Consider the following 23,671-nt stretch of genomic DNA (forward strand, 5'->3'; position numbering starts at 1 on the left):
AATAGTCTATTTGGGTTTGGCATCAACAACCACTCCAATAGCAAATTGTTGCTCCCCACAAACAAAAGTGTGTCTAATAGGTAATTCTAGCAAACTCAGCAGTCAAATGAAGCAGTTCAGGAAAAGATGGTCCCATCAAGACAATCCTACACCCCATGTTGTGATATGGACACACCATTGTCCCATTTCTTCCTTTTCCTTCCCCACCCGCCACTATCCCTCATCACTAGAACTCAATATTAAACTGGACTGTGGGGTTGAAAAACAGCTCCAAATTGTATGGAAGTTTCACTACTAACCTTCCACAGGCTCTTATAATTATCACTCACTCTGATGGCTTCAGGACTGCTGAACAGCACTTCCTAAATGTGAATGCACAAGTACAAACGGGGATGAAGCATAGGTACCTAGACTTCGTCCTTCACAGTCCAGCAGAATACGTTGGGCTCTCTCCTTTGCATCAGCAGGGAAATGCAGACTCCCAAACAGTTCTGGATAAGTACAAAGAGCAACAACCTGAATTGGACAAGAAATATAACCCAATTAAGTATTTAAATAGATTTCTTTCTAGTATTTTATCTTCCACAAAACAAAAAAAATCCTCTTCAAATTTATAATTTATGAATCTCACACAGGAGTTCAATTCAAAGGCCTTAAAAGCTGTATTCTTAACAGGAGAAAATAATGGCTCTAATCTCTCAAATCCTGATTTGGAAAGTATCAAACAAGTATTTGCCTGTCATGCTTACACTTGCTATTGCTAACCCTATTTGTTACACTTGCCTCTGGCTTACTCTGATCCTTTCAGCTGCCAATTTACCTTCCTGAGCTAAGCTGAGGTGGTGCTTTTTTTAACTAGCTTAACTCATCTAAGATGGTGTTCTTTGAAGCAATTAAATTGTTTTAAAGCTTTATACTGTATTCAAATCTGTAGTAGAAGAGTGGAGTCAGACAGATTCCTCCCTGCAATGTTTCATCAAGCTCAGCTAGTCCTTTACCTTCAAAGTTGTAGCACTTTCAGGCATCTCTGGGATTGGAGAGGAAAATTTGAAGGAGTGCAGTTGTGGGCAGCAGTCATTTTAGAACATATAGCTGTGCCTCAGACTAGGCTTGAAGAAGTTAGCTAATAGTATTTGAAAAAAGAATTGGGTAATTTTATGGATAGGCTGAAATATTTTGTTGCAAGTTTACATTTTTAAATGATTGTTATAGTTTAAATAAATTGTACCATTGGCTACATAAAAAGTGGCCAAAAGGACTTTGAAAAATATAGAAAGAATTGATTTGATTAAACGAGACAAAAGAAAGAGATGTCTACCTTAAATTTTTCAATCACAGATAATTTGTTTTAAAACAATGTTCTGGTTCTTCAATATACAACGAGCTTTTCCACAACATTTAGTTGACACATATTACAGATATGATGAAGGCTGGGATTTTCGGTCCCACCATAGCAGGTCCTGCAGCGGGGGATGTGGTGGACCAGCCAAAAATCCATCAACTTCCAGTGGAATTTGACCAGGTAGGTGGGGCCGGAAAACCCCGCCCTGAGATCTGCAGAGTACAAATATATGTCTGACATTTTTGTGCATAAGGAGGGGCTAAGGAACATCAGAACAGCAGTAGGCCATTCAGATGCTGGACCTAGCCTTCAACAGGTGTTCTGAGAGGGCCCCATATTTCCAATATTCTGTGTGAACATCACCTAGAACAACCAAATTTTAAGGTATAGAAACTCAGACTGCAAGTGAACACAGCTGGATCACTCAGCTCCCCAGAAGTTTTAAAAAAAGCATTCCAATACAACAACACAAATTTACAGCTACAATTGAAACCAAAACACATTCTGGAAACCAGGAAACATTCAACATTAATAGGACTCTGTGGGAATCAACCTTTTCTTTCAGAAAAAAATTTTTTTTAAAAGAAAATCCTTTTAGAAAGCACTGCTTTCTATATATTTTACACACACAAAAACCCACCTGTCTCAGAAATGTGATCGGTTGCTGCCCCATAGCATGAGCATCTCCTATGTTAGCTTTGATTACTTCTGTGAAGGGCTTCAGGGCTCCCTATGTATAAGACGCACAGAACAAACAGAATCAAGTTCAATGTGACTATTTGCTACCGTACATTCTGGAAAAAGGAGCCAATTAAGGTTAGCAGTCCATGTAATTAGTACTGGAAGCATAACCCATCAGTGGGTTAATCAGACAACTTGGAAAAACGTTGCCATTAACAATATCACAAGTAAAAAATAAGTGACAATCGACTGCACCTCATATATACTCTTTACAGAAAACCTATCTTAATATAAATAACCGAATGGAAACATAAGTAATCCTCCTGTTGCCTTCTTCTGTGCTGTAACGACTCTGACAACTTGCATTTAAAGGGAACCTTTTCTAACTTAGAAAAATTCCCTGAGGTTCTTCACGAACAGTTATATACGTGATTCTAAAAGCTTGGTCAAACAGTTAGGCTCGAAAGAGGGTCATAAAGATAGGAGGGAGGTGGAGGAGGTAGGGGGTGTGGGGGAGAAAGAGAGAAGTTTAAGAAGAAAATTTCAGAGTTTCTGCCATGACTGGCACTTTTGAGGCAAAGGGTTGCCTTTGAGTCCTCAGATTGTAGAGCTGAAGGAGGTTAGAGAGGGTCAAGACCATGGAGGTATTTGAATTTGGTTGGGAATTCTAAAGTTAAGGCAGTGGTGGACCAGGAGTTAATATAGGTCGGCAAGCATAGGCTGATGGATAAGCAGGACTTGGTACTGGTTAGGATACGGGCAGCAGAGCCTTGGATGAGCTCAAGTTTATGGCAGGTGAGCATTGAAAATATTAAGTTTGGAAGTAATAAAAGCATGGATGCAGGCTGAGGAGACTCAGGATATTGAAGTCCACAGGAGTTGGGTTAAAACTGCAATTTCCACATGCAGTTCTTCGATTTTAGAGAACATTTTAGCTGAGGCCTCAGACAAAAATGGGTGGGCCAATTTGTTGGGACTGGGGGCACGTGTGGTGTCAAGAATCTTCTTACAGGCACTAATCAAAGTATGTTTACTATGTGTTATTAAGTTATATGTACTAACCTGAGTGAAGAAAGAAAATGGTGTTCGAATACCTGAAATTAATTACTTGGTTTCTGGCACTTGGTGCATGTATATTAATGATGGGAGGGAGAACTTTTGAATCATTTGGATTAACTTTTATGCCCTCCTTTTTGGAGGTATAATGCTCTGAGATACAACAGTAGATGTGAAAGGTCTTTGAGGCTATGGGTTTTGGACATAATGCCCCATGGTCTTGACCCTCCTTATCTCTGGAACCTTCTCCAGCCCTAAAATCTATGAAGACTCTTAAACAACCCTTTGCCTCAAAAATGGCAGTCATACCATAAACTCTAGAATTTATTTTCTAAACTTCTCCTTCTCTTCTATCTTTATGACCTTCCTTCACATCTGTCTGACCAAGCTTTTAAAATCATGTATATAACTGCTTGTGAAGAACCACAGGAATTTTTCTGCATTAGAAAATATCCCCTTTAAATGCAAGTTGCCAGAGCCATTACAGTGCAGAAGGAGGCAATTCAGCCCATCGGTCCATGCCAGCTCTGTGTAGAGAAATCTAGTCAGTCCCATTCCCCAGCTCTATCCCTGTAGCCCTGCAAGTCTATTTCCCTCAAGTGCTCATCCAATTCCCTTTTGAAGTCATTGACCGTCTTTGCTTCCACCATCTTCATAGAGAGGGAGGTCATGATCACTCGCTGTGTAAAAATGTTCTTCCTCAAATCTCTAATGTCATTCCCAAAATCTTAAATCTTTGTCCTCTAGTCCTTGTACCATCAGCTAACTGGAACAGCTTTTCCTCGTCCATCTTATCTAAACCTGTCATACCCCTACAGACCTCAGTCAATTCTCCCCTCAAACTCCTTTGTTCCAAGGAGTAGAGTCTCAGCTTCTGCAAACTAACTTTCACAGCCAAAATCTCTCATCCCTGGAACCATTCTCTTAAATTTCCTCTGCATTCTCTCTCAAAGGCCCTCGCATCCTTCCTAAAAACCGTGATGACCAGAACTGGATGCATTGTTGCTGAGGTAGGAAAACAAACAATAAAAATAAGGATTTTGTTCCAACCATAATATCAGTTTAAATCATTAAATGAAAATTCTGACCCTGTTGTTATTCTTTGAGATAAGAATTTTGCATGCCTAAGGGAAACTGACGTTTATGCCAGAGCCAGAGGGGGATGTTTATGAGATGCTTTGACGCTGACCTGAAACAATGAGACTGGAGTCAATTAGGGAGCCAGATTGGCACCTTGGCAAAGATTCACGGGTAACGATGATTGAACAACAGGAACAATCTCCCTTGAGCCACAACGATAACTTAAGTAAGGAAAGCAAGAGGGGGAAAATTTCTATTATAATCATAACATAACTGAGAAAAAGGGAAGAGAAAATAAACCAATCAAGTCCTTTATGCAAATAATGTAAATGGATCATGGAAAATAAAGCCAAAAAATATTATAGTGCAAATAAATGGAAATGAAATTTGCAGAGAGGAAAGAGGGAAGTATGAAGCAAATAGTACTAGAAATATAACAGGGCTATATTTCACAAGATGTGTAATAGTTTGACTAATCAGTCATGTCCTATTACTTCAATAAAATTACCTTGTTAGGTATGGAATTGTAGTAAACATCAGAAAATATATTCTACATTTAGGACTATCCAGTAGACATTAGACATTGCACATGAATATTATTAGAAATCACCTGATCTGATCAAAATATAAATACCAAAGGAAGGACATCGGACTTTTTAAACATGAACGCAGATTTAAGATCAATAATTCTGATGGTGAATGTAGTGTTCACAGTACACTAGAAATATCACTGCAGGATTCTTGCCGTATTTTGAGCAATATAACTAACTGAAAAGCCATTCATATTGTAATCGGTCTCAGCTGAGATATCAATGTGGAAAACACATTCCCAAAAGCTTGCCAAACCTGTCAAGTCAAAATCAACTATCCATAGACCAAGCAAGCATCCTGTGTGATTATTTTCAACACATGTCAGCTGAACAAATATGGCAGCCTATGGGGTTAGGTTACACTGTTCTTTCATGCCTTGGATTTTGTGTCACATTGGGATATTACAGAGGTAGCAGGGATCAAGATGCTGTTTAAAGCAGACACTTATTTCAGGTGAGTCCGAAAATGTGATTTTAAAAACAAACAACAATGACGCTTTGGAAGGTGAAAGCACTGCCAAAAACAAAGTTTGAATTTCATTTGACAATTTTGTCACAAATTAAATTTCTTTTTAAAACGCTCAATCTCACTGTAAAAAGAACCATTACTTTTTATAATTTATGCTTGACCCATAATGAACATCACAAAAAACAAAAACATTACACTTACGGGTCAATGGCTTTGCATAAAGCAGATGCAAAACTGGGTTTAAAGACTATATAGGGACTATAAATTCTGAAATGCAAGTGAAATTTCAGATCGACATTTCTAATGTCAACGATGCCACTAACAATTTTGATTTCGGTTTCAGTTCTGAAAGATAAATGGGGCATTGTTGTTATTTTAATTTGTATTTGTATAGTGTCTTTAACATTATAAAATATCCCTTGTAGCAGTGAAAAGGAAAAGGATTATATTTCAAAAAGGGGATAAAAAGGGCAAGAGCATGTATGTGAAAGGCAGCATTTAAGCAGAAAAATCTAAAAAATCAGGTTAAAATGTAAAGTGCCCAGGTTTGGTGCCAGGTCCCAGCTTGTGGGTGAGAGAGGTTGGCAGCAACAGCGAAGGGGGGCTAAGTTTCTGAAAGCAGAAGATTGTTTGACGCCTAATGCAGTCCATCAGCAACCAGTTTAGTTCATTAGCAGGGGGAGGGATTAGAAAGAATTGGATAGGTGTTGAAATGTGCAGTCTGGCCAGAGGTTATTAGGATTTCACTTGGCAAAATCAGAGTTTAATCATCTGGGTTTGGTACAGCAGGGCTCCAGGACTACGTGGGAACCCCGTAACTCTCATAAAAGAGGCTGGTCAGTTGAGGGCAGGTCACTTGCAGGACTAGAAACTGGTAGTTTAGAAGCACCAGGAACAGGTGAAAAAAAAAGCCTGGCAAGAACAGCAATCAGTAGCAGCCTATGGGAGAGCAATACTCAGGCTGAACCAACAAAAGAACAGAAAAGAAATGGAACTCTGAGGAGGAATGAACAGAACGACTCAGCCGTCGAGGCAGCATAAGCAGCGGTTCCAGCATCAATGGCATTCAAGCCAACAGAAGTGTTCTCAACCTCAGAAACAAACTTAGTTTTTACTTGGCAAATTGTTCCAGCACATCTACTCTCACACCTGCTGTTATACGGTGTCAGTTTCTTTGGAACCAGTGTCTCTAAAGCACTGCCTTCTCAAAAGCAGACAGCTACCATTTGCTTCTGGCAAGAATAGGTCAACGGGTTCAACCTACTTACGCACATCATAAATGTGTTTCAAACCGATACAATTGTTCTAAACAATTTGGGGAATATTTAATAGGTAGCAACTATCACAAACTGTGACTTTCAAACAAGTGTCAGGATATTACAGAAAATCTAAAAAGCCATTGTGTAACACAGGGTTAAAGTGACACTAGGAATGGTAAAGAAATATATGTACACTAAAGCTGAAAGCTATACTGATCCTTTAAAGTGTTCATTGCATTACTGGAGACAGATTCAATAGAATTTTCTACTGAATGGAAATCCACTGAAAAGACCACTCATTTACCTTGTCTTCACATTCAAGTACAGAGTTATTCAACCTGATCCAAACATTTCTGAAGCTACATGATTTTTTTCTTACACAGGGATTTGAAACACAATACATACAGTAAGACAGCCCCATAATAGGAAACTTTTTTGAAACTTAAGAAGCCTTGCTTAACTATAAAAAAGCTAGATTGTAAAATGGGCCTCTTCAAAATGTGATAAAAGGTGGAAGCTAGACGTGTATTTTAAATATGACTTTATATGTGCCCAATCCTTCTTAATGCTGATTGCTTTGACTATCCAAATTTACTCACTACAAGGAATAGTATTTCTTCAGTTCGTGGAAGGACAGATATCTTACTTCAAGGGAATTGAATTTTAAAGCTGAGCAGGTTGGAATGAAAAATATTTATTCCCAAGATTCATATTACAAAAATAAATCATGTTAAAACAACATGAAAGGTCTTCAGAGCACTGGTTGAAGATGGCTGGAGTTATTAAGTTAAACATTTATAAGTCCAATATATGCTGGCTCTACAAAATGTAGAATTATTTGATCTTTTCGATAGATATGAACGACACGCATTAACTACCCAGCTTACACCAGTGTGTCAAGTAAACTCTTCCTACCGAGCTACCACTTTCTACTAAAAGGAAGAAATCACGCATTTATTTTTGGTACTTACCCAGGAAGACCTAGAAGACTGAACTCATGATTTATGATGTAATGGAAAGTCAATTAGGTGCGCATTAGAATAGTCAAATCTATGCCTTTGTTGTCTCTAGATGATTTGAGCTGTGGGCAATGTTAAGTGTAAACTGTGTTAAGATACGGCAGGTGATTTGTGCCAGGCAGACCAAATCCATGAGGGAAACTTGGTCGCGCTATCACAATGGTTTTGCAATTTGTATTTATTACGCGATGTGTGCACTAAATTCAGAAGTAATAAGTCCACCAAGACCTTTAGAGATTTAAAAAAATTTAATTAAAATTTTAACAAAATAAAAAGATGTCAAGCACATACATAAGACGACAATTACTTCTATAATAACTTTTAAAATTCCTAATTAACGTGACTCCCAGTTACACTCCCTTTAAGGAGTGCAATGGTCCAAAAATAGATTTGAGATTTAAAACAAACTCAGCAAGTTAACACAATACCCTGGACAGTGGAATTCCAAATGGCTTTTCCCCAGCTTCTGTTTCATTAGACAGCAGACATGTGCACAAATGCTGGAGGCTTCATTAAGGCTATTTCACATACTTCTGTTAGATCTTACATAGCCTTCTCACACATAAACATATATAAAGGAAAATGAAAGGTTCTCTCTTTTAATATGTAAATTTTATTGTTCCATATATCTTTGAAACTATCTTCTTCAAAACAAAAACTTTCATGGTGCCAATATTGCCAGCAACCTTTAGGAAAAATAAACACATTCCTTAACCTTGCTTATCTAGCCAGTTGTAAACAGACTAAGATCTCTTTGAAATCCAAATATCCCTGCCTTTATCTAAAAATGCAAATTCCTTTCACACCTGACATCCTAAGCCAGCATCCATGTTTAGTCATTAGCAGGTAAAGCACCTAGCTTCTTCTGATGATTTAAAGCTTGCAGTCTGCTTGACTACAAAATATAATTAAATCACACACAGACCCAACTATACTTACCCCCATAAACCTACTCCACAATAAATCAGAAAAATATTATGGAAATATATGCATGTTTTGTGACATATCTAAAAAAAAAAATCTATGAAACTCTGACTTGAATATACTTGATGGCTGAGCATCCACAGTTCTCTGGGGTAGAGAATTGAGTGAAGAAATTTATCTCAAACCTAAATGGCTCACATCTTATTCTGAGACTGTCAACCACTGTTCTAGATTCCACAGTCAGGGAAAACATGCTCCCCACATATACCCTGTCTAGCCACTTAAGAATTTTATATATTTCAATGGCATCTCCTCTCAATCTTCTAAACTCTCAAATATAGTCCCAGTCTACTCAATCCCTCGTGACTGGATAATTCCCTTTTCTCAGAAATCAGTATGGTGAAACTTTGTTGAGCTCCATCTAAGGCAAGTATATTCTCTCTTGGGTGAGGAGATCAAAACTGCACACAGTATTTCAAAAGTGGTCTCATTGCAGTTTTGTAGGGCCTTGATAAGACTTTAATCCCCTTGTAATAAAGGCTACAGTAACATTTGCTTTCCTAATTGCTTAATGTATCTGATATTAACCTTATAATTCCTGTACAAGGACATCCAGATCCAATGTTAGAACAAAGCTGCACAGGTATGTGGCCCACAGCAGCCATAAAGGTACAGCATAGGCCTTCCTCTGTGATAAATAACTAGATTTTTTTGCGTAGCCAAATGCAAAAGGGATTGCACACTGTAAAAGTGGGCCACAAAATTTGAGGGAACATTTCTCAGATCTCTCCAAATACCAACACTTCTCAGTTTCTCACCACTGAAAAAACTTTTGCGTTTCTTTTTCCGAACAAAATGTATAATTTCAAATTTCTCCACTTAATATTCCATGTCATGTTCTTGCCAACTCACTTAACTTGTCGACAGTCTTTTGCAGACTCTTTGCTTAGTTACTTTTCCACCCACTTTGTAATGCAAGTAAATTTGAACATACTACACATAGTCCCCTCAACTAGGTGATTGATACAAATTGTTAATGAGACCCAGGCAATGAACCTTGTGGTACCCCACTAGTTACAGCCTGCCAACCTAAAAATGACATTCATTTCTACTCTTTTCTCTGTCACTCAGTCCACGCTGATGTATTACCCCCATTCAAATGAGTCCTATTTTTCTGCAAAAACCTAATGCAGCAAATCATCAAATAAAGTTTTGAAAATCCACTAGTTCCCCCTTATCCACCCTATTAGTTTCAATCTCAGCAACTATTTTCCCTTTCTTATTCATCCTCTGCTGAACTTTAAAGCCCTCCCAATTCACAGGCTTACTATTGTTTTTGGAAACAATCTAAGCCTCTTCCTTTAATCAAATATTTTTTAATAACTTCTCTTGTTAGCTACTATTGAACCACATTTTCTGTGTTTTTATTGCTTAAGGCAATGTATCTTTGTTATGAATTATTAATTCTTTAAATGTCTACCATTGCCTATCTACCACCATATATTTTAATCTAGTTTCCTAACCTCCCTCAGCCAACTCTCCCCTCACATCTACCTAGTTTGCTTTATTCATAATTAAGACTCCAATTTTGGATTAACTACAATCACTCTCAATATTAACATTCTATTATAAACTCTCTTTCCCAGGAACCCCTTTACAAAAAGGTTATTAATTAACCCTTTCTGTTGCCATAGCATTAGATCAAAAATAGCCTGTTCCTCGTCGGTTCCTGGGAAACTATTTGAATGCATTCTATGAACTCATCCTCTACGCTATTACTGCAAATGTGGTTTGCCTAGTCTATTTGGGGATTAAAGTCTCCCATGCTTACTGTAGTCTTTTTTTTTACATATACCTCTAATTACCTCTGTTATACTCTTTAGGACACAACTATTGTTACAGAGTCTATAAACAACTCCCAATGTTTCACTTGTTGTTTCTTAGCTCCACCCAAACTGATTTTATATCTTGCTTTTCTCAGCCAAAATCCTTTTTCTCTATTATCTTTATCCCATCCTTATCTTTATCCCATCCCATCACTAATGCCCTAATATCTTTACTAAGCTCTCTGTCCCTTCTTGATTCTCTAATTTTGATTCAAATCACTACTCTGCAGCCTCTTTACTAGTTTTGAATTTGAATCCCGGCAACCCCTCTTTCATTAGTTTAAAGCCTCATCTACTGTCCTAGTTATTCAATTCACCAGGACACTGACCTCAGCTCACTTTAAATGAAGCCTGTCACATCCTAAAAGCTCGCTCTTTCCCCAGTACTGGTGCCCAATGAATTTAAACCCTTGCATCCCACACAACTCTGGGTCATGCATTTAACCTTCCATCTGTTTGTTCCTATACCAATTTGCAGGTGGTTCAGGGATTATTACCTGCAAGGATCTGTGATTTAATTTCAATCCTAACTCCTCAAGGCTTTGAAACAGGAACTTATTCCTAGTTCTATTCATGTTGTTCCTACATCGACCACAACAATTGGGCCCTCAGTCTCCCACTTCACTTCTTCTCCAGCCATGGGGAGATGTCCTTAACCATGGCACTGAGTGGGCAACACAACCATCAGAACCTCCAGCCATTGCTGCAGAGAACTATATCTGGCTGACCTGTCCCCTCTCACTGCCGCATTCTTTTTTTGTTCTCACCAAGTAAATAGCCTCCTATACCATGAGCAGTTTGCTCACCAACCTGCAGACTTTATCCTCATACCTATTGATTAAGGTCAATGATTGAGGCTCCTCCAGCACTGCATCTGGGATGCTGTTACCTACCTGACTCACCTCTCTCTGGTCAGAAAACACTGGTGCAAGTAGCTTAGAGGCCCCTTAACAGTTGTTCTACTGTTGGACAGAGCATTAAACAATAAATTATTGGAGTTTGTAACAAAGGCTATGTGATAGTTGTGGGGGACTTGAATCTTCACACAGACTGGATCAAATAGGCAAAGCTGGTCTGGAAGATGAGTTTGTGGAATGCTTTCATGACTATTTTAGATCTAATGTTGTGCAATGAAGCAGAGTTAATTAGTAATGCCATAGTAAAAGATCCACTGGGAAACAATGATCAAAACACAATTAAATTCCACATACTCCAATCACAAACAAGAATTTTAAACTTAAACCAAGCCAATTACATATGTATGAAGGAAGAGCTGGTTAAGGTTGATTGGGTAAATGGACAACAAGGTATGGCGGTAAATAAACAGTGGGAAACATTTAAGAAACAATTCAAGATGTTCGGTAAAAATACATCCCACTGAATTACAAAAACTCAATGAGAAAGATCCATCAAAGTAATGTATCTAAGTTTGCGGATGATATAAAGCTAGGTGGGATGTAAGTTGTGAGGAAGGCACAAAGAGCCACAAAGCGCACAAATGAAATATAGAATTTTTTTTTTTTAAAAGTGTGAAACTTGTACATGTTGATGTTCAGAGAGACTTGGATGTACTCAAAGTTAGCATGCAGGTACAGCCAGCAATTAGGAAAGAAAATGTCATGTTGGTCCCTCTAGGGCAGAACATTTATGTCTAAGATGTGGAGAAATTTTTTCACGCAAGGGGTTGTGAATCTTTGGAATTCTTTAACCCAGAGGGTAATCGTTGACTATACTTAAGGCTGAGATGGTCTCAGGGAATCAAGGGATACATGGAGTGGGCAGAAAGAGTTAAAGCTGAAGATCAGTCATGACCATATCGAATGGCGGAGCAGGTTCAACAAGCCGCATGGTCTTCTCCTGTTCCTATTTCTTATGCTCTTATGGATCAAAGACAGATGAAGAGGAGTTACAGATCAGACATAATCTAATTAAGTGGCGGGACAGACTTGATAAAAACAGTAGTCCATTCAGTCTAAGCTGGAACTAATTGTGACACTAACCAAGATCTTGAATGAAACAGCCACACTAAAAATATCAGCAGTACTCCCCTAACAGCTCAGTGCATCAATCAGCAAGTAGTTGGTCAAATCAGGTAGAGGTCCTAGATTGGATCCTCAGTCTGTGCTGAGTGAATTGATGCAAGTTGGGGCAGCTGTACGCATACTACTGTTGCACAAGGAAGATAAACTACAGGGCAGAGTTCTAGCTCCTGAACGCCAATAAGTAACTTTTGTTAACAATATCCAGCTCTCCCTTTCCAACACCTCTCTCAGCTTCATGAGATTGCCTCCATGCTGTCAGACTTTAAGTCAACTTTCTCCATATGAACCTCAAGAAGTCTGAAGCCACCATTTTCAGCATCAACCCTCAAACTCTGCTTCTTTACTAGTGATTGAATGGGGAAGGGACTCACTCACTAAAGTGGAATCTGATTATTCAAGGCATTGGTATCCTTTGGCCCAAATGAGAGTTCCAAATCCCATAATGGATCACCACCAAGTCACCTACATAACAGTAGCTGATTTTTTTCTCAGCATCTCTGCCACTTGAACCTTTGTCCATGATTTTAAATCACCCTCAAGCTAAATTACTACAATGCTCTCCTAGCTGGTCTCCCAATCGCCACAAACATTAACTTGTGCAAGATGCAACATCAGTAACCTGTCCTACATCATCACTTCTGCCTTCACTAACATACACTAGTTTAACAGGCATGAAGTCAGATGATTTCTGTTTGAAGCAGATAGATCCAACAAACTGGCACATTTTTGCTTTAACACACAGCTGAGTGTCTGGAGCCTGTAGCTTTTTAGGGGGGGAAAAAACTACAAATTGACTATGTTTTAGAAGAAAACGTTTTCATTCTTCAAATCATTCTTAAGCCAACTAAAAAAAGATACATTTTGATGCAAATTATACAAAATGGCATCATTACAACAAATCAAGAGGCATTTTTTTTGTTACAAATTAAAAGGATTTAACATGTTAGTAACATCTCATTACAGTCCACCCAGTTTCAGTAAAAAAAAAGAAATGGGCTCCTTTATTTATTCTATTGTATTTACTCTCCAGCTTTGCCAGTTTATATATTTCTGCCATGGAGCAGGCTCACCTTATCCCTTGGCCTGCTTCTATTTCTTTCTAGCTGAGTAAATTTCACAGCATACCACACCTTTGTTTCTAGTTACTGCCTCAAAAGGAAGCAAATTTTGCCACTACTTCATTTGATCTATATATGACTCTGTCCCTCATTACAATTGACTTTAATGTCCCCTGAAGTAGCCTAGCAGCCACGCAGTTGTAAAAATATATCACTATGATAAAGGCAGCCAACTAGGCTTGTGCAATAAAAAGGAACTCTACCAGCAACATCTTAAAGAACATTTTTTTTCAAAAATAGTGCTCTATGCGGTATTGCCTCAACCATGGCACCGAGTCATTCCACTGGTATCACTCAAAGTCGAAGATAATAGTGGATGAAAAGATATATGCTGCAAATCCCTAAAACACAAATGAATGTTATCAAACTTTGAATATCTCAAGATTGAGGTGTAAGATCAAGAGCAAAAACAGAAATACCTGGAAAAACTCAGCAGGTCTGGCAGCTTCGGGAGAGAAGAGCAAAGTTGACTTTTCGAGTCCTCGTGACCCTTCAATAGAACTAAGTAAAAATAGGAAAGGGGTGAAATATAAGCTGGTTTGGGGGTGGGGGGAGGAGAAGAGAAGGTGGGGGTGGGGTTGTTGGGACAAGCAAGCAGTGATAGGAGGAGATAACCAAAAGATGTCACAGACAAAAGAACCAAGAGGTGTTGAAGGTGGTGATATTATCTAAAAGAATGTGCTAATTAAGAGTGGAGAGCAGGACAAGCAAGGTAGCTCTAGTGGGGGTGGGGTGAAATAAACGATGGGTGGAATACATTTAAAAATAATGGAAATAGGTGGGAAAAGAAAAACCTATATAAATTATTGGAAAAAAACAAAACGAAGGGGGAAGAAACGGAAAGGGGTGGGGATGGAGGAGGGAGTTCAAAATCTAAAATTGTTGAACTCAATATTCAGTGTGGAAGGCTGTAAAGTGCCTAGTCGGAAGATGAGGTGCTGTTCCTCCAGTTTGCGTTGAGCTTCACTGGAACAATGCAGCAAGCCAAGGACAGACATGTGGGCAAGAGAGCAGGGTGGAGTGTTAAAATGGCAAGCGACAGGGAGGTCTGGGTAATGCTTGCGGACAGACCAAAGGTGTTCTGCAAAGCAGTCACCCAGTCTGCGTTTGGTCTCTCCAATGTAGAGGAAACCGCATTGGGAGCAATGAATGCAGTAGACTAAGTTGAGGAAGTGCAAGTGAAATGCTGCTTCACTTGAAAGGAGTGTTTGGGCCCTTGGATGGTGAGGAGAGAGGAAGTGAAGGGGCAGGTGTTGCATATTCTGTGTTCGCATGGGGAGGTTTTCCCACCTATTTCCATTATTTTTAAATGTATTCCACCCATTGTTTATTTCACCTCACCCCCACTACAGCTACCTTGCTTATCCTGCTCTCCACTCTTAATTAGCACATTCTTTTAGATATCACCACCTTCAACACCTCTTTATTCTTTTGTCTGTGACATCTTTTGGTTATCTCTTCCTATCATTGCTTGCTTGTCCCAACAAACCCCCCCACTTCTCTCTCTCTCTCTTCCTTCCCCCCGCCCCCCCCACCCACTGCCAAACCAGCTTATATTTCACCCCTTTCCTATTTTTACTTAGTTCTGTTGAAGGGTCATGAGGACTCGAATCACAAGACAGGCTCATTTAGTAAAAATGTTACGAAATTTTCTAGATTGCCCAAGTTCCAGGGATATATTTATAAGATATCTGTAGAGATGTCAATTCAACCCTGTCCAGGGTGGATGAAGATGGGAAGGATCATTGGTTTCTGTAGAAAGAAAAGCTATTAAGGCCAACAGCTTCATTCATCTGAACTTCGTGAACAAGACATCTGGATACATCAATGCATGTTCTATAACCTATAGTCACAACTGTAAAGACAACACAAAAAAATCACTTCTCTGTTCACATCTCGCAGAAGCTTCAGGGGATCTCTTTTGTGTTCTATATTTAAGTTGGAGAATTAGAAACACTTTACAATGCATGGTGAAGATCATCGATCCTTTATTATGTTCATAACTCTCTCAGAAACCCTCTTCTGCCAGAGCTGCTCAAAAAGGGTTGTAATCCAGAGGCCCAGGTTAATCCTCCAGGGACATGGGTTCAAATCCCACCATGGCAGCTGCTGTTATTTAAATTCAATTAATACATCTGGAATATAAAGCTAGTCTCAGTAATGGGGACCATGATAACCATAAGCAATTGTTGTAAAAACCCATCTGGTTCACTAATGTCCTTTAGGGAAGGAATTCTGTCTTCTTTACCTGGTCTGGCCTGCATGTGACTCCAGATTCACAATAATGTGATTGACTCTTAAATTCCTTCTCTTCAAAGGCAATTAGGGATGGGCAATAAATGCTGGCACATGAAACACATGAAAGAATAATAAAGAGAGAGTCATAGAGTTTTACAGCATTGAAAGAGGCCCTTCAGCCCATCACATCCATGCTGGTCATCAAGCTCCTATCTACTCTAATCCCATTTTCCAGCACTTGAAATGCCATAGCATACAAGAGCACGGGACAAATATTCATCTAAATACTTAAATGTTGTGAGGGTTTCTACCACTATTTCAGGCAGCGAGTTCCAGATACCCCCACAACCTCTGGGTGAAAAATTTTTTCCTCATATTCCCTCTAAACCTCCTGCCCTTACCTTAAGTCTATAACTGTCGGCGCGACATTAGTCGTCTCAATTTCTCTGCTCCTCTCACCCATTCTAACCTGTCTCTCTCTGAACTTACTGCACTCCATTCTCTCAGGTCCAACCCTGACATTGTCATCAAACCCGCTGACAAGGGTGGTGCTGTTGTTGTCTGGCGCACTGACCTCTACCTCGCGGAGGCTGAGCGTCAACTCGCAGACACTTCCTCCTACCTCTCCCTGGACCATGACCCCACCACTGAACATCAAGCCACTGTTTCCAGGACTGTCACTGACCTCATCTCCTCTGGGGATCTCCCTCCCACAGCTTCCAACCTGATAGTCGCCCAACCTCGGACGGCCCGCTTCTATCTCCTACCCAAAATCCACAAACAGAACTGCCCCGGTAGACCGATCGTCTCAGCTTGCTCCTGCCCCACAGAACTCATTTCTCGTTATCTTGACTCCCTTCTCTCTCCCCTTGTCCAGTCCCTTCCCACCTACATCCACGATTCCTCTGACACCTTACGTCACATCAACAATTTCCAGTTCCCTGGCCCCTACCACTTCCTCTTCACCATGGACGTCCAATCCCTCTACACCTCCATCCCCCACCAGGATGGTCTGAGGGCCCTTAGCTTCTTCCTCGAACAGAGGCCCGAACAATCCCCATCCACCACTACTCTCCTCCGTCTGGCTGAACTTGTTCTCACGCTGAACAATTTCTCCTTCAACTCCTCTCACTTCCTCCAAATAAAAGGTGTGGCTATGGGTACCCGCATGGGCCCCAGCTATGCCTGTCTCTTTATGGGGTATGTGGAACATTCCTTGTTGCAGTCCTACTCCGGCCCCCTTCCACAACTCTTTCTCCGGTACATCGATGATTATTTCGGTGCCGCTTCATGCTCTCGTCAGGACTTGGAAAAATTTATTAATTTTGCTTCCAATCTCCACCCCTCCATCATTTTCACGTGGTCCATCTCTGACACTTCCCTTCCCTTCCTTGACCTCTCTGTCTCAATCTCTGGTGATAGACTGTCCACCAATATCCATTACAAACCCACCGACTCCCACAGCTATCTCGACTACAGCTCCTCACACCCCACTTCCTGTAAGGACTCCATCCCATTCTCTCAGTTCCTTCGCCTCCGTCGCATCTGTTCCGATGATGCTACATTCAAAAACAGTTCCTCTGACATGTCCTCCTTCTTCCTTAACCGAGGTTTTCCACCCACGGTCGTTGACAGGGCCCTCAACCGTGTCCGGCCCATCTCCCGCGCATCCGCCCTCACTCCTTCTCCTCCCTCCCAGAAACATGATAGGGTCCCCCTTGTCCTCACTTATCACCCCACCAGCCTCCGCATTCAAAGGATCATCCTCCGCCATTTCCGCCAACTCCAGCATGATGCCACCACCAAACACATCTTCCCTTCACCCCCCTTATCGGCATTCCGTAGGGATCGCTCCCTCCGGGACACCCTGGTCCACTCCTCCATCACCCCATACTCCTCAACCCCCTCCTATGGCACAACCCCATGCCCACGCAAAAGATACAACACCTGCCCCTTCCCTTCCTCTATCCTCACCGTCCAAGGACCCAAACACTCCTTTCAAGTGAAGCAGCATTTCACTTGCATTTCCCCCAACTTAGTCTACTGCATTCGTTGCTCCCAATGTGGTCTCCTCTACATTGGAGAGACCAAACGTAAACTGGGCGACCGCTTTGCAGAACACCTGCGGTCTGTCCGCAAGAATGACCCAAACCTCCCTGTCGCTTGCCATTTTAACACTCCACCCTGCTCTCTTGCCCACATGTCTGTCCTTGGCTTGCTGCATTGTTCCAGTGAAGCCCAACGCAAACTGGAGGAACAACACCTCATCTTCCGACTAGGGACTTTACAGCCTTCCGGACTGAATATTGAATTCAACAACTTTAGGTCATGAGCTCCCTCCCCCATCCCCACCCCCTTTCTGTTTCCCCCTTCCTTTTTTTTTCCCAATAAATTATAAAGATTTTCCTTTTCCCACCTATTTCCATTATTAAAAAAAACCCACTAGAGCTATACCTTGAGCGCCCTACCATCCATTCTTAATTAGCACATTCGCTTAGATAATATCACCAACTTTAACTTTAACACCTATGTGTTCTATTGTACTATTGTCGTTGACATCTTTTGATGATCTGCTTCTATCACTGCTTGTTTGTCCCTACAACCACACCAACCCCCTCCACCTCTCTGTCTCTCTATCTCTCCGCCCCCCACACACACACCTTAAACCAGCTTATATTTCAGCTCTTTCCTGGACTCGAACTCAAGTTCTGTCGAAGGGTCATGAGGACTCGAAACGTCAACTCTTTTCTTCTCCGCCGATGCTGCCAGACCTGCTGAGTTTTTCCAGGTAATTCTGTTTTTGTTTTGGATTTCCAGCATCCGCAGTTTTTTTGTTTTTAAGTCTATGCCCCCTGGTTATTGACCCCCTCCACTAAGGGGAAAAGTTTCTTCCTATCTGCCCAATCTATGCCCCTCATAATTTGGTACACCTCAATCAGGTCCCCCCTCAGCCTTCTCTGCTCTAAGGAAAACAACCCCAGCCTATCCAGTCTCTTTTCATAGCTGAAATGTCCAGCCCAGGCAACATCCTAGTGAATCTGTAAAAACTCAACATCTTTGGAGAAAAAAACGTTGACGTTTCGAGTCCATACGACTCTTCTCCAGGGCTCTGAAGTCATACGGACTTGAAACATTAATACTGTTTTTTCTCCACAGAAGCTGTTAAACCCGCTGAGTTTTTCCAGTTTTTCCTGTTTTTGTTTCAATTTTCCACCATCCACAGTATTTTGCTTTTATCCTGGTGAATCTCCTCTGCACCCTCTCCAGTGCAATCACATCCTTCCTATAGTGTGGCAGCCAGAACTGCACACATCAGATGTGGCCTAACTAATGCTTTATACAGCTCCATTGTAACCTCCCTGCTCTTGCATTCAACACCAACTAATAAAGGCAAGTATCCCACATGCCTTCTTAATCATCTTATCTACCTGTCCTGCTACCTTCAAAGATCTTTGGACATGTACACCAAGGTCCCTCTGATCCTCTGTATTTCCTAGGGCCCTACCATTCATCGTGTACTCCCTTGTCTTGTTAGCCCTCCCAAAATACATCACTTCACACTTCTCAGGATTAAATTCCATTTGCGACTGTTCTGCCCATCTATATTGTCCTGTAGGATAAGGCTTTCCTCCTCAATATTTACAACACCACCAATTTTCATGTCATCTGCAAACTTACTGATCCTACCTCCTACATTCATGTCTAGATCGTTAAGTGTACACTACAAACAGCAAGGGACCCAGCACTGAACCCTGCGGTACGCCACTGGACACAAGCTTCCAAGTCACAAAAACAAATTTTGACCAACACCCTCTGCCTCCTGCCATTAAGCCAATTTTGGGTCCAATTTGCAAAATTGCCATGGGCTCTTACCTTCTTGACCAGTCTCCCATGTGAGACCTTGTCAAAAGCCTTACTGAAATCCATGTAGACTGCATCAACCACACTATCCTCATCTACACACCTGGTCACCGCCTTGAAAAATTCGATCAACTTTTTTAGACATGATCTCCCCCTGACAAAGCCATGCTGACTATCCCTGATTAACCCTTGCCTCTCTAAGTGAAGATTAATTCTGTCCTTCAGAATTTTTTTCCAAAAGTTTCCCTACCACAGATGTTAGACTCACTGGCTTATAGTTCCCTGGTTTATCCCTATCACCCTTCTTGAATAATGGTACAATATTAGTTGTCCTCCAATCCTCTTGCACCTCTCCCTTGGCCAAATACAATTTGAAAATTAATGTTAGGGCCCCTGCAATCTCCTTCCTTGCCTCACACAGCAGCCTGGGTTACATCTCATCTGGGCCTGGGGACTTATCCACTTTTAAGCCCACTAAAACCGCTAATACCTCCTCCCTCTCAATGCTGATTTGTTCAAGTATATCACAGCCACCCCCCCTCCCTGATCTCTATACCTACTTCATCCTTCTCTATAGTGAATACAGATACAAAGTACTCATTTAAAACCTTACCTATATCTTCCAGTTCCACACACACATTGCCACTTTAGTCCCTAAAGGGCCCTACTCTTTTCCTGGTTATCCTCTTGCTCTTAATATACTTATAAAACTTTTGATTTTCGTTTATTTTACCCAGTGTTTTTTCACGTCCCCTCTTCGCTCTCCTAATCTCTTCCTTTTAAGTAACCCCCTTGCATTTTCTGTACTCCTCTAGGGCTTCCACTGTTTTAAGCCCTTGATATCTACCATAAGTTTCCCTTTTTTTCCTTATCCAACCCTGTACATTCCTTGACATCCAGGGTTCTCTGGACTTGTTGGCCACCCTTCACCTTTACGGGAATATGTTGGCCTTGCATTCTCACCATTTCCTTTTTGAATGGCTCCCACTGCTCTGATGTAGATTTTTCTACAATTAGCTGCTCCCAGTCCACATTGGCCAGACCCTGTCTTATATTAAAATTGGCCTTCCCCCAATTCAGAATTTTTATTTCCGATCTATCTTTGTCCTTTTTCATAACCACCTTAAATCTTATGAAGTTATGGTCACGATCACCGAAATGCTCCCCCACTGACACTTCTACCACTTGCCCGGCTTCATTCTCTAAAACGAGGTTCTGAATCACCCCCTCTCTTGTAAGGCTTTCTACGTACTGGCTTAAGAAGCTCTCCTGGATACATTAAGGATTCCAACCCCTCTAAGCCTTTCACACTTTGTCTATCCCAATTAATTTTGGGGAAGCTGAAATCCCTACTTTTAATCGCATTATTTTTACACTTCTGAGATTTGACTACATATCTGCCCTTCTATCTCTCCTTGACTGTTTGGGGGTCTGTAGCACACTCCCAGCAATGTGATTGCCCCCTTTTGTTTTTAAGTTTACCTATATGGCCTCAATTGAGGAACCTTCTAAGATATCCTTCCTTATTGCAGTAATTGACTCATTGATCAATATTACAACACCACTTCTTTTACACCCACTGCCTGAAGACTCTATACCCCAGAATATTGAGTTGCCAGTCCTGCTCCTCCCTCAATCACGTCCCCGTGATCTGAATATCATATCTCCATGTGTTAATCAACACCCTCAACTCATCTGCCTCGCTCGCAAGACTCTGCATTAAAATAATGCCATCCAGTCTTGCTATGCTCCGTTGTACCTTAACTTCCAGGCTGACTTGGTTTTTCTTCTATACCTGTCTGTACATCATCCCCCACCATACCTCCACTTCGTATCCCATCCTCCTGTCAAATTAGTTTAAACCCCCACCAACAACACTAGCAAAGCCTCTGAAAGGGTTTGGCCCTTCCACTGCACGGTCTCTGGCAGGGGTACTGAAGACAGATTTTCTGCTCTCTCGGGCTCAGATCCTATAATAGCCACACATTTCCGGGCAAGTAACAAGTACCTAGAAAACATGGCAACAATGAGGAAACTACTTCCAGGGTATTCGTAAAGTGCGAATACACAGGCACTGTATGGTCGTTCAGGTAAACCTCCAGGCACCATGTCACAGTGAACAAAACGAGGTCTGATATAATAATTAAAGAGAAAATGTTTCCAAAAAAGGGAATCGTATATATTTTTTTAAAGGGGATCAATTTGTGAGGCTATGGGGGAAGATCCAGGGACTAACTGGATAGTTCTTCCAAAGAGTCAGCCGTGGCACGATGGGCCGAATGGATTCCATCGATATTGCATCATTTAATGAACTATATGGCTGGATACTGTCCTGCAAACAAACCCACCTGTTGCAGCTCCTTCTCGATCTCCCCCGCTTTGATGACAATGGGTCCCCGCACCGCGTACTCAGTAGCCCTGACCTGCGGGTTCATGTTACCGATGCTCAACACCTTGTCGCCACTTCTGCCGTTGTCGCGGAGAAGCGAGGCCGCCCCTTCCGTGATGAGGCTGGCGGCAGAGCCCCAGGCGCCCGCCGGCCCGGCTCCACGGTCCACGAAGCTCCAGCTCACCCTCAGCGCGGCCCGGCGCCGGATACGGCAGCCCGTTGCCACCGCCTGCCTCGCCCCCGCCGCGGCGCTCAACCCGTACATTGCCGCCGCCACCCGCTTCACCTCACATGAGAACGGCCCCGGGGGTAGCTGTATCGCAATTCAAACCGACTCGCTTCAGGTGACAGACAACAGTGCCTGTGTACAGGGCGCTCTGGGAACTGTAGTGCAGAACAGTCACGTCATTGCGGCTCTGAATCACTGAAGAAGGGTCATACGGACCCACAACGTTAACTGTGTCTCTCTCTCCACAGATGCTGTCCGACCTGCTGAGTTTTTCCAGCGTTTTCTCTTTTTATTACGTCACCACGCTCAGCCGCTGACCTTAGAAACTACAACCCCCAGCAGGCCATCTGGCGGCGACGCATGCGCACCACTACCTGTCTCCGCCCCCTTCCGCAGACTTCGTGTCGTCCAGCAATTCACGACCAGCACTGTGTAAACTGCACACAGGAGCAATGTTTGTGTAAGTGAAGGTGAAGGTTTGCCCATACTTGCATGATAAAGCGCGTTGGGAGGTCCGTGGAGCGTGAAAAGCTCATAAATGAAAGTCTAAAATAAATATAAAATATTGCGGATGCTGGAAGTCTGAAATAAAAACAGAAAATTCTGCAAAAACTTAGGTCTGACAATATCTGTGCAGAGAGAAACAGAGTTAACGTTTTGAGTCTGTATGACCCTTCAGAGCTAGATGAAATGAATTATAAATTAAAGTCTACTTTGCCTCCATTCGAATATATCATTATATCGTATATATATATATATATAATTAGAGAAGGTGCAGAAAAGATTCACAAAATCTTTTGTGATGAGGGACATCATTTACATAAAAAAAATAGAGAAGCTTGAAAGGAGATTTAATAGAGCTACTGGTAACATGGAGAGGTAAGGCAGAAGACAAAATCTGTAATCTAATAAAAAATCTGTAATTAAAAGTCTAGTGATGACCATGAAAAAAACCCATCCTTTTCACTAATGTCCTTTAGGGAAGGAAAAGCCTGTTGTCCTTACCTGGTCTGGCCTACATGTGACTCCAGACCCACAGCAATATGGTTGACTCTTAAATGCCCTCTGAACAATGGCAATTAGGGATGGGCAATAAATGCTGGCCTAGCCAACAACACCCATGTGCCATGAACAACTAAAAAAAACTTAAAATCATACAGGATCTAGACACAGTAGATTGGGAGATACAATTCCCATTGGTTGAAAGATCAAGAACCAGAGGGCACAGGTTTAAAGTAATTGGCAAAAAAAACCCACAGCAGCATGAGGAAAAACATTATCATGCAGCAAGTGGTTAGGATCTGGAATACGCTGCCTCAGAAAATGGTGGTGGAGGCAGTGTCAATTGAGGCTTTCAAAAGGGAATTGGACTGTTATTTGAAAAAGAAAAAAAATTCAGCGCTACATGGAAAAGGCAGGTGAGTGGCACTGGGTGAGCTAGCACAGACATGGCAGGCTGGAAGGCCTGTGTTGAAACCATTCTATGAT

The 23,671-nt window shown here is 41.5% G+C and overlaps 1 protein-coding gene across 2 annotated transcripts in view; it reads right to left on the bottom strand.

Annotated features, from left to right (window-relative positions):
* gpt2 (glutamic pyruvate transaminase (alanine aminotransferase) 2) overlaps positions 1–22,469 on the bottom strand; it is a 42,233-nt gene extending 19,764 nt beyond the window's left edge. For both annotated transcript variants that reach the window (XM_041191548.1, XM_041191549.1), the window contains exons 1-3: positions 21,914–22,469; positions 1,983–2,072; positions 408–516 (exon numbers count right to left, since the gene is read on the bottom strand). In XM_041191548.1, coding sequence (XP_041047482.1) covers positions 408–516; positions 1,983–2,072; positions 21,914–22,219 — 505 coding nt within the window. In that variant the 5' untranslated portion in view covers positions 22,220–22,469. The remainder of the gene's footprint in view (positions 1–407; positions 517–1,982; positions 2,073–21,913) is intronic.
* Between the last annotated feature and the right edge of the window lie 1,202 nt (positions 22,470–23,671).

This window comes from Carcharodon carcharias, chromosome 7 (genome assembly GCF_017639515.1).
Source record: "Carcharodon carcharias isolate sCarCar2 chromosome 7, sCarCar2.pri, whole genome shotgun sequence".
In the NCBI taxonomy this organism is placed as follows: Eukaryota; Metazoa; Chordata; class Chondrichthyes; order Lamniformes; family Lamnidae; genus Carcharodon; species Carcharodon carcharias.